The 11,980-nt window shown below is 39.7% G+C and overlaps 1 protein-coding gene across 3 annotated transcripts in view; it reads left to right on the top strand.

The window, feature by feature from the left end:
- Window positions 1-5,549: 5,549 nt before the first annotated feature.
- The window catches only part of Cdk9 (Cyclin-dependent kinase 9), a 104,526-nt gene continuing 98,095 nt past the window's right edge, over window positions 5,550-11,980 (top strand). For all 3 annotated transcript variants that reach the window (XM_090374930.1, XM_090374931.1, XM_090374928.1), the window contains exon 1: window positions 5,550-5,903. In XM_090374930.1, the coding sequence (XP_090231056.1) occupies window positions 5,767-5,903 (137 nt within the window). In that variant the 5' untranslated portion in view covers window positions 5,550-5,766. The remainder of the gene's footprint in view (window positions 5,904-11,980) is intronic.

Below are 11,980 nucleotides of genomic sequence, written 5' to 3'. Positions count from 1 at the left end.
TGTGAGCTATGCATTGTTATAATATGTATTCTGAGTGTTTAAACTGTAATTTGCACTGGCTTCTTTACATTCATAATAAATCTTTATTTCAGTCCAGTCTATGACTGTAACTGCACCTTTTTTTGTGAATTTTGGTTCACTCTCCCCATCTGAAGTGTCCGATATATTTTTCAGTTATTTTTAGAGGAGAAACTAACTGAATTCTGTCTCCACCATGTCAGTTTTCTGGACCCCCCCCCCCACCGACTGTGATTTTTGCAACCATACCAACCCAGTCGTTGATTCTCCCTCCCTGAAAGCGACATGGCGGTATGGCCACTGCCTAATTTACGTTTTCTTACTTTTGAACTGAATTCTGTACCAGGTGTAAGCTGATCAGTACTTTAAATTTACAGTCATAATACATATATGTAAGAGATTACGGGTGGCCCTAATATAATAATTTAATTTGTGAATAAAACTCTTTCTTATCTTCTGTTGTTGATAAGAAAGCGTTGGTTCTAAGAAAACAATAATGTTGATAAGAAAGCGTTGGTTCTAAGAAAACAATAATGTTGATGGCTTCTTTCCTCTTATCTGTAGAACATGTCATCCTATTTTCTACATGATATGACAAAAATTGTCATATTATGCCATGTGTAATATTGCCATAAATTGCGTGTGTTCTCTAATTGATTTGCCTGTTTTGTACAAGGAAAAAACAAGAGTTTCTAGTGGCAGAAATACGGTGGCCACGTCTGAGACAGACGTAGGCATCGTATTTATTAATAAATACGATGAAAAATACCCCTAAAAATTCATGATATCATTGACTAGATTTGAATATCGGCGTTTTCCGCCCGTCGTGTAGTGGACGGTAAGTATAACCACTGTATTGGTTTTAACAATAGGTCCCCCGCCCCCTCCAACTTCTGTGTTTGGCTTTCCAAGAACGCCCGCTTTCTGTTATTACAATAAGCATTCGTTTTCTGGTTTCACTTATTGTGAGATCTTTGAGCTTGTTGGTTTTAATTTCTGGGTTTTATGCATATCAGCCACGTAGACCATATTGTGCTGTATATTCTCGTGGTAGCACAGTGATAGAATCGCCGTCCTCCCCACACCGGGTGGAAAAGATAAATAAATCTATTTATACTTCGGTACGACCACACAGTCGTACCGAAGTATAAAGGAGAGTTCACAAAATAGATAGAATACAAGCACCGTATTTAGCAGTCACGGGCTTGAACCCTAGTCAATCAAGGCACGTATGCTTGTGCACCCTCTCGCGCTTGACCAATCGGCTAATCGGAATTCGAATCCCGTTAACGACTGAAGGAATTTTTTTGAGCCTTTTCCACAACGTACCTGATTCAATCGGTCCCAGGTGAGGGTAGCATGGTTTTTTTCTCCTGGAAACTGATTTTTCGTTCAGCAAAGAAAAAATAAACCATAGTACAAAAATCAAATAATTATTTTAGGGTATAATTGAATACATTAACCCGTATGTAAATTGCTTGTGTTCTATGGTCGTTTTGCTGTACGAAAAAACCCCAGTTTCTTGGGAGAAAAAAACCTTGCTATCTACGCCTGAAACCGACTAACTCAGCTGCGGTACACAAGAACTTCACTGACAATAAAAATGGAGCATATGGCCTAATACCCTATAACAACAAGCGCCGTATATATTATGCGTGTGTTCTGTGGTTTGCTGGACGAAAAACCATGAAGAAAAACTTCCTTCCTCTGAGAGCGACTAACTCAGTCACGTGAAAAAGTAAAATAAAAATTTTTCGCGTCACTGACTTGATTTCAACTCATGTTTCTTCTACTTGGTGTGGGTAGAAATTTTATCTGATGATCCTTTGACAAAGTGACAAGTTATGTTTTTATTTTATCAATTATAAATTATTTTTCATAATTTCTGTAAAAATCATTTTTCGAAGTTAGCAGCCGTAGTATGGATGTTGCAATGAAAAATTTTTCGTATGATGTAGGATAAAGGAATAAACTTGCTTTGAGCGATTTTCTGTGATCGTTTCTCCTATATTATATTTAGCCATCCATCCTCATGAAGCAACAACTGGTACTGTTCCTACCTTCACAAGCATAAACTTAAACCGCTAGCTAAAGCTAAGAAGGCACCTTAAAGGTCTTATATTCATATATGAAATAATAGCAATTGCCTTAACATCTCTCTTTTACAACGCATCTTGATTTAGCATCCTATTCGTCTACACACATACTCGCTAAATATTATAATTGAAATACAGAAATGAATAAAGTAAGCTGCAGCCATTATCAACCCACTGCAGGATGAAAGCCTCCTCAACAATTCATGTTAAGGGAAATGGACCATAATCTGCCACGCTGGTCCAGTGCGGGTTGGCAGATCGACCGTATTTAGCAGTCAGGGGCTTGAACCCCGGTCTACTCAAACAGGTGTTCTACTTCACTCCCCCTCCTGACCCCTCGGCCACGGAGGCCAGAAATTAATATGACCGATTAACTCCCATAAGTATTTGATTCACGTAATGGACCAGCGTAGCTTTTACCTTCTGTCTTGGCTTTTAAAATTTTAAACTCAATTAAAACAATTTTAAGATTGATCATTAATACTTGTACGGGGGTTTCCTTTTTACCACTCCTTTTCTGTTTTGTTTTAATAAATTTAAATTTTCAAAGAGCCATGGTATGTGTAGCACATTTGATCCGGTCTCCGTCCTTTCCACACCGCGTGGAGAAGGCCTCAGTTCAAGGCCCATCGATGATGGGAGGAATTTTTATGGGCCGGTTTCACAACGTGGCTGAGTTAGTCGGTCTCAGTCAAGGTAGCATGGTTTTTTCCTCCAAAAAACTTTTTTTTGTCCAGCAAACAGATAATCGCCCCCGCAATACACGTAATTTACAGACAATATACACGGAGCAATTGGCCTTAGTCTCTGATTATTAATTCCGTTTATAAGCTCTTGTTCAGGGGTACATAGAGGCAACATAAAGACAAATAGGCCGGTGGTCGCAGGTTTATCCAGAGGCATAGTGGACAAAGTGACGGACCGACGTGGCCATGTCGAGATATATCACCTATAATGATCAGAATTACACTGACAATAACAAACTTACCCCAGGACAACCAATAAAACAACTATGGGGACTTACTGCAACGGGATCGAGATAATTTGGGCAGATGGGCTAAGAAGTGGCAACTGAAGTTTAATCTTGACAAATGCAAAGTACTGCATATGGGTAGAAGTAACTCCAGAGAAATACCAACTGTGTGGTACTACACTTAAGGTGGTAGAAAATGAAAATGACCTGGGTGTAATTGTGCAGTCAGATATGAAGTTTTCTGAGCAATGCAGACAGGCTGCCAGGGCAGGTCATGGGGTTTTGTCACTGATATATAGGAATTTTGCTAGCAGGGAAAAGGAGGTGATTGTCCCTCTGTATAAGGCAATGGTCAGGCCACGACTTGAGTACTATCTACAGGTCTGGAGGCCTCATTTTAAGAAGGATGTAGATTTGCTTGAGCGTGTACAGAGAAGGGCAACAAGATTGGTGAGGGGAATGAAGGGATCCTCTTACCAAGAGAGGCTTAAGTTCTGCAAATTGCAGTGGCTGGTGACTATGCACCTGCGCGGTGATCTGATTGAGGTGTATAAGGCCTTGAATGGATTGAGCACACTGAATTCTGATGGGATCCTTCCACTTGTTCAGATTACGAACCTAAGGGAGCATAAATTCAAATTAAGAAAAGACAGATGTAGAATAGATGTGCGGAAATTTGCCTTTAGCCAGCGGGTGGTTAATTGCTGGAACAAACTTCCATCTGTCGTTGTGGAAGTTGATAGGTTAAATAAATTTAAGGAGGAACTGGACAGGCATTTGGATGGAATGGTGTGATTTTTTGGCTGATGCTGCATGCCACTACTACTACTACAGTATATAAGAACATACGTTTAAAATATAAAACAACAAATTTGAATACTAATAAATTATTTACTCCTAACACCCTACTACAAGAACGATAATAGAGACTAGTATAAATTAATTGAAATATCCCCCCCATATATATATATATATATGGGGGGATATTTCAGCATATATATATATATATATATATATATATATATATATACAAAGGGTACTAGGAAAGTTTTGCAATATGACGCAACAATGAATCACAGGAAGCTGCTTGTTGCTGCATGTTGAGACATGTTCATAGAAAATATACATTAATAACTGAGAATAACTGAGCCCATCGCCAAGTCGATGGGCTCAGTTATTCATTAGTAGTGAGAGTGTAAAGTGCTTGCGATGGCATCGTGGTCACGAAATGAGATAAGGACAGTTTTGCGGTATAATTTCGTGCGTGGTTTAACCATAGACCAGTGTTTAGAAGAAATGACTCTTGCACTAGATGATGATTGTCCACATCGTACAACGATATTCAGGTGGTATAGAGAATTCCAAAGGGGAAATTTCACTCTGGAGGATTCTGAGAGGCCGGGAAGGCCACGAACGTCAGTTACAGAGGAAAACGGTACTGCTGTGAGGAAAATACTTGATGAAAACAGGCGAGTGACCTACCAACAGATAGAGGATACTTTGGGCCTAAATGCACCAGCAATTCGTTCGATTCTGCAAGATCATTAGCACGTGAAGAAACTTTGTTCTCTCTAGGTGCCGCATCAACTGACTGAAGAGCAGATGACATGACGTGTGACTTGGTGCCGGGAGATGCTAAAAAAGTTTGATAAGGGACAATCTCGGTATGTGAACAATCGTGACAGGTGACGAGACTTGGCTGTACTATTACGATCTGCCGACCAAGGCTCAAAACAAAGTTTGGGTCTTTGATGATGACGACACACCCGTAATTGTCAGAAAATCCCAATCTGTAAAGAAGAAAATGATAGCTGTATTTTTCAAATCGAGTGGAATTGTGGAACGTGTCGTTTTGGACACGCAGAAGACAGTCACAGCTAAGTGGTATACTGAACAATGCCTGCCTAAAGTCATTGGATCTATGAAGAACCTGCGGCCAAAGTCAAGAATGGACACCTGGTACCTCCATCACGAAAAGCTCCAGCTCACCGCGCCAAAGCCTGCACCGAATATTTGACCACGACAGGACTGAAACTTCTCGAGCACCCTCCCTACAGGCCAGACCTTGCTCCCTGCGACTTTGCACTGTTCCCGCATGTGAAAATGAAGCTAAAAGGGAGGCGGTTTTCCAGTGATGTGGAAGGTCCTCTTCACTGGAGGCGGTTTTCCAGTGATGAGGACCTTCTACGGGCTTGGGACAACGAGTGTGCTTTACTCCCTAGTGAAACTTGGCAGAACTGGTTTAAAGATTGGTTTCGGAGGATGGAGAGGTGTATTGAATGTAGAGGAAATTACTTTGAAAAAATTAAATAAACAAAGCTGTATTGCAAAACTTTCCTAGTACCCTTTGTATATATATATATATATATATACTGTATATATATATGCTGTGGGCTTCTTTTCGGCGACTCCCTGATATTGTTTCTCCCTCCATTATATCAAATCGCTCTCGTGAAGTCTACTCACGACCTGATCAGGTGGGACCATAGCATTGCTTTTAATTGTGAAACTTTTTTGTTTATGTGATGGTAAATTCTACGTTTGTTTTGAAGTGCGATTTAGTTAAGCTTTACATAAAGGCAGGGGAACTGTTTGATTTGTCAAGGTGATAGTAGTAACTGCCTAGAATTAGGAATTTGGAACGTATTGTTGCCTTCTTGCTTTGACCTATTTGACAAAATGGCTACTACTACAAGCAATATATCTACTAGCCTTGCGCAGCAAATGGCTAATAAAGTGGCTGATTTTGACTATCCGTATTGTGACGAAGTTACAAAATATGAGAAACTGGCAAAGATTGGTCAAGGTACATTTGGGTAAGTTTTAACAAAGTTTTATAATGGATTAATTTTGCTATTGTTTTAAGTTGCATCCTTTGCAGTATTTGTTGTAATCGTTGGCAGAACACACGATTTGTCATGATTGGTTAATTGTGTGTTCTTTTTTCCGGTGAAGTGCTGTGATGAGTATTATTAGAGTTCAAATTGGGATTTTCCGTTGCTTATTCACGTTTATAATAATTTATGCTAGTGTGTACAGATGGCAAAAATAAAATGCTTATCCCAAGTCGTCGCAACATGCCCAGTCTGAAGACTTGGCGGCAAAACCACTGTACATTAGACATCAAGCACTGAGTTTTACACACAAATAAGGAATCCTGCATTCAGTAAACGTATTGTATATATTTTTTTAAACTGTCTACTTTCTGTAAAGAAGTTTAACATATTGTTTAATGCCCCCCCCCCCCAATAAACATTTAAACTGTAGCAGGAGAAAGAAATCCTTACTACAATAAGTGTTAAATTCCTTACAGGAACTGTGATTAAAAGGGAAAAAAATGTGATGTTGTGCCTTCAGTTATTAAAACAAATGAAAGTATTTGGAAAAAAATTATTTAAATAATACATACATTTATAACATACATACATACATTTAAATAAACTTATAATTATTCAAAATAGGCTACATTTTTACACTTAGAACCTTTAATGCTCCTTTCACATAAATTATTGAAATAACTTGAGTATTAAGTTATTGAGTATTTCATCCTGCCTTCATACTTTTCTAGTAGTTTTCTTCATGAGGGAATTCTTTAGCCATATTCTTAAAGTTAATACTCTGATTAACAGTTTCAGTAAAACTCCAGAGAGCTGTACCTCTTAAAATGGCATTGAGAAGAAGAGGGGAAAGCAGTGATGTACAGTTTGTAACTTTGCTCACTCACTGTGTTCCCCTCTTCTTGATGACTGCACATGGCAGATGTCATGTGACATAACAGTATGTCAAAGCTGATAAAAAAAAATTGCAAAATAGCAAATTTTTTTGGGAGCAGCAAGTAACAGAAATGCATGTTATTTGAAGAAGTTAAAATGTCATGTAACATAACATCTCCGAGTTAAAATGAAGAAAAATTAACACAAAAACAGCAATTTTTTTTTTTTTAAACAAGTAATACCACGTGTGGCCAATGACTGGTTTTTGCTTGAATCTCTCCCGAAGTCACCTAACCTTTTTTCACTAAACACAGATGAAAGTTGATTAGAAACACAACCCCTCTTATAATCGTTTTTTTTCCAACAATCGGTTTTTGCTTGAATCCCTCCCAAAGTTGTGTAAAAACCTAACCTTTTTTCACTAAACACAGATGAAAGTTGATTAAAAACATAACCCCTCTTATAATTTTTTTTTTTTTCTCTCTCCTAATTACAATTATTTTTCTCAGTTCACAACCTTCTTTTCGTCACATATTATATCTGCACTTCACTACACGAGCATTCAACACAATGTTAAAAAAAGAAACAAAAATTAACACCAAGTGCAGTTGGCACTTCTTCTCAGCCGAACAGAACAAAACGATTGCACGTGCGCTAACAATGAAATTGCTCTTTGAAAATACACAAAATGTCAAAAGAAAAATTTTTTTTTTTTTTTTTTTTTTTAATCTTGGGGACTGCTGCCTCCAAGATGGGAAAAGAATACGGAAATACAAAGAAAACTCACCTCATCAGTCCTGGCATGCATCCATCCCTTTCCAAACCATGCAACATTTTTGCACTTCCCACAACAATTTCAGACGAAAGAAACACAAAAGAAAAAACAATGGCAGCAAAACAATGAAACACTGCAGGATGGAAGAGGATAGAGAAGAACAGGAAGACAGTACGAAACACTTGGCAAGCAAATGTGGCCATGAAACGATACGACGAATTTCACATTTGCCGCTTCAGTGACATCGTCTCACATTAGCATTAGTAGAGGCATTTCATGCAAGCTTATGCAGCATCAGCCAAAAAATAAATAAAAAATAACCACTTCCACTTCATCCCTCTGTTCGTTCGAAATACCTGTCCAGCTGAGCCTTAAACTTATTCAGGCTATCAACCCCCACGACAAGGGATGGAAGTCTGTTCCACCAACCAACCACCTGCTGGCTAAAGGCAAATTTCCTCACGTCTATCCTACATCTGTCTTTCCTCAATTTGAATTTATGCCCTCTCAGGTGATTATTCTGAGCAAGAGGAAGAATCCCATCAGCATTGAGGATGCTCAAACCATTCAAGGCTTTATACACCTCTATCAGGTCACCTTGCTGGTGCCTAGTCTCCAGACACCGTAATTTGCAAAACATAAGCCTTTCTTCGTAAGAGCACCCATTTGTTCCATTCACCAATCTTGTTGCCCTTCTCTGTACTCGTTCCAGCATCTCTACATCCTTCTTGAAATGAGGCCTCCAGACCTGTATACAGTACTCTAGGTGTGGCCTGACCATTGCCTTATACAAGAGAATAATCACCTCCTTATCCCTGCTAGAAAAATTCCTATATATCATCGACAATACACCATGAGCTACTCTTGCAGCCTGTCTGCACTGCTCAGAAAACTTCATATCTGCCTGCACAACCACCCCCAGGTCCCTTTCATTCTCTACCAATGTCAGTGTAGTACCACAGAGTTGATACGTTGCTCTGGGGTTGCTGTTTCCCATATGTAGTACTTTACATTTGTCAATGTTAAACTTCATTTGCCACCTCTCAGCCCATCTGCTCAACCTTTCCAGATCCTGTTGCAGTAGCATAGCGTCAGTAGTGTCCTTGACAACCCTGCCAACCTTTGTATCATCTGCAAACTTGGACATTAAGCTTGATATACCATCATCAATATCATTTCTAAATACAGAAAACAATAATGGACCCAATACTGAACCCTGAGGGACTCCACTAATAACATTAGTCCACGATGAGCAGTGTCCATTGATTACCACTCTCTGTCTCCTCTCCCTCAACCACCCCTTTATCCATAGCAGCAATTTGCCTTCAACGCCGCACTGCTCCAATTTGTGCAGCAGTCTTCCATGTGCAACAGTATCAAAAGCCTTTCTAAGATCCAAGTATATAATATCAAAGTTATTCCCTGCATCCAGTTCTTTTGTGACTGCATCATAGTATCCAATCAAATTGGTCAGGCAAGACTTCCCCTTAACAAAACCATGCTGTGTCTGAGCTATAACTGAAGTCTTGTCTAGATGATCCTGCAGTGCTTCTTTAACCAGTGCCTCCATTAATTTTCTGGGAACAGAAGTTAAACTAACAGGTCTCTAATTACTTGTGTCGCCCTTTGATCCTCCTTTGTGAATTGGGGTCACATTTACACATCTCCAGTCCATGGGTACTTCCCCTGAGTCCAAGGAAGCTCTCATAATTATGGCTAATGGTTTGCTTACTTCCTTTGCTGCCTCATTTAATATAACTGGATAGATCCCATCCTCCCCAGGTGCCTTTCTTGTATTTATCTTCAACAATTTCTCCTCCACTTTACTCTCAGTTATTACAAGATTCTCTAGCTTACTGCCAGAGTTGAATACACCTCTGGCATTCCACTCGCTGAATAACTCCTCATGTGTGAATGTTGATGCAAAATATTCATTTAGTTTGTTAGCTACCTGAGCTGGATCATCAACAGTTGACCCATCGATATCAAGTGGACCAATCTGATTCATCCCCTTCCTTCTAGACTTTACATAAGTAAAGAACTCTTTGCTGTTTTTCTTTGCATCCCTTGCCAAAGATTTCTCGTAATCTGCCTTCGCCTGCCTAACCTCCTTTGTAACTTGGTTACAGATCAACTTGTATCTATCATAGGCTTCTGTGTCACGTGTTAATTTGTATGTATCCCATGCATTTTTCTTCTCTGCCATATGTCTCATTAGTTCATCTGACATCCACTTAGGCCTAAACCTTGAACAACATTTCTTAGTTGGTATGTAAAGCCTAGTAGCTTCCAAGATAAGTTCTTTGAATGCTTCCCATTTTGAATTTGCTGTTGGTAACATCATCAGTTGGTCCCACTGTATAGAATTTAAATACTGTCTCAGTCCATCGTAGTTGCCTTTACTAAAGCAATAACCGTTCCCTTTACCCCTAATGGTAGTTACCTCTTTGAGTAAATCCCACTTCAGCACACTGTGATCACTGCCACCTAGTGGTTCATTTACCTGCAGATTCTTAATGCATGAAGAATCTGCAGGTAAATGAACTTATACACTTATACACTACTGATAATCAAATCAAGAGTATTACTCCCTCTAGTTGCCTCCCGAACATGCTGATGTAGAAAACAATCATCCAATAAATCCACAAAAGCCTTGCTAGTGTGTGAGTGACCAGCCCCCAAATTCCAGTCAATATCTGGGAAATTAAAATCCCCCATTATAAGACTCTCTGATTTACTGGCCCACTCTATTTCCCTGTACAGTTTCTTATTATACTCATCAGAGTCATTAGGCCTATAGCACACTCCTACTCAATTTTGATCTCCCAATGCTTATGTCACACCAAACTGACTCGACACTGCACTGTCCAGCAATGTCGACTAGCTTCACTTCCTTGGATTTTATGTATCTCTTAACTAATAGCATAACCCCTCCTCCCATCCTATCTTGTCTATCCTTTCTGTAGACATTTTACTCCCTAAATTCCAGTTCTGCTTTCCTTATATCTGTGTGACACCACGTCTCTGAAATCCCCACAATATTTGCCTTTGATGTTTTGAGCAATACCTCAAATTCATCAAATTTATTTACGAAACTCCTAGCATTGGTGTACATGCAAGTATACATGCACCTGTTCTTTTTCTTAGCTACCCTAACACAACCCATGTGTTTATTTGTACCCCATGATTCCCAACAGTCTCTGAAATATCCTGCATCTTATTTTCCAGGCTGCGGCTCGTTCCAATAGAAGCAGTGTAAGAATCACTTTCACCTCTGCCAGTGGCTACTGTTAATCTATTAGTCCTTGTATCCCCCCCAAGCTAGCAGTTTTCCGACTCACCTAACACTGCCTCGATAGTATCAGCAAACATTCTTGCACCCTTTCTATTTATGTGTATCCCATTCCTGTAGAAGCAGTCTCTCCTGTTAACAAGTACAGACCAGGCTGAAAAAAATTCTACCCCTTGAGCCTTGCACAATCTTTCCAGGGATGAATTGATCGACAGGCCTCTCATCATATACTCCCTCCTGTCGTGTCTGGGCAGAATTGCAGACACTTTCAAATTCAACCCTAATTCACAGCTTTTTTTCAACAGTGACCTGTACTTGTTAAGTAATTCCGCCGGTCTCCTACTCTTAATATCATTAGTGCCAACGTGTACAACTATATCACCTCTTGTGCCCTTAAAAGATGATATCCGCTCTACAACGTCATCAACCTTTGCCCCTGGCAGACATACCCTGGTCCTGTTCCATCTATCCTTTTTGCAAAGCATGTTTCCCGTTTCCCTGAAAATAGAGTCACCAACAACTACTAGTTCCTTTGTTACCAGCGCATTCTGCCTTGGGGACTGCCGCTGTGTTGCGTGATGACCAGTTGCAAGCTCTGGCATTGGTGTGGGCAGCTGAGAGCTTGATGGGCCCCTCACTTTTAATCCTTCGAGGGCATCCACCCTGTCCTTAGAGCTCTCATATAGGCCCAAAACAATGCTGAGTTGTCGCCTGATTTCCTTACACTCCTTGCATCACGCACACACACACAAAGACATCCCCCATGGCAGTATCATGTCCCATACCCGACTGCTCCACAAACATCAAGCAAGTAATGCATTTTATTTAATTGGCTGTGATTCAGAGGGCAACTGCCCCCCTCAGTTCTCCCCTGAGCCACAGCACTCCCATTAGCTTGAGCCTTTTGCTTTGCTGCTCTAGTCTGGTCTGGTCTGGTCTGGGTTGAATAACTACAAAGAATTAAATAATAAAATATAAACTATTTTTATTTAACTCTCATACATGTCACTCAAAAAAGCACTGTGGATCAAAAATAAGCAACTTCCACAAGGAAACCTTAAATAAATACTAATTGTCTCTTAGAAAGTAGAAACAACAGACTGAAACATTTCC

This window comes from Mastigoproctus giganteus, chromosome 6, assembly GCF_048544385.1.
Source record: "Mastigoproctus giganteus isolate SK-2022 chromosome 6, ASM4854438v1, whole genome shotgun sequence".
Taxonomy (NCBI): Eukaryota; Metazoa; Arthropoda; class Arachnida; order Uropygi; family Thelyphonidae; genus Mastigoproctus; species Mastigoproctus giganteus.
The sequence above is the reverse complement of the archived record's forward strand: the minus strand, read 5'-3'. Positions and strand labels throughout refer to the sequence as shown.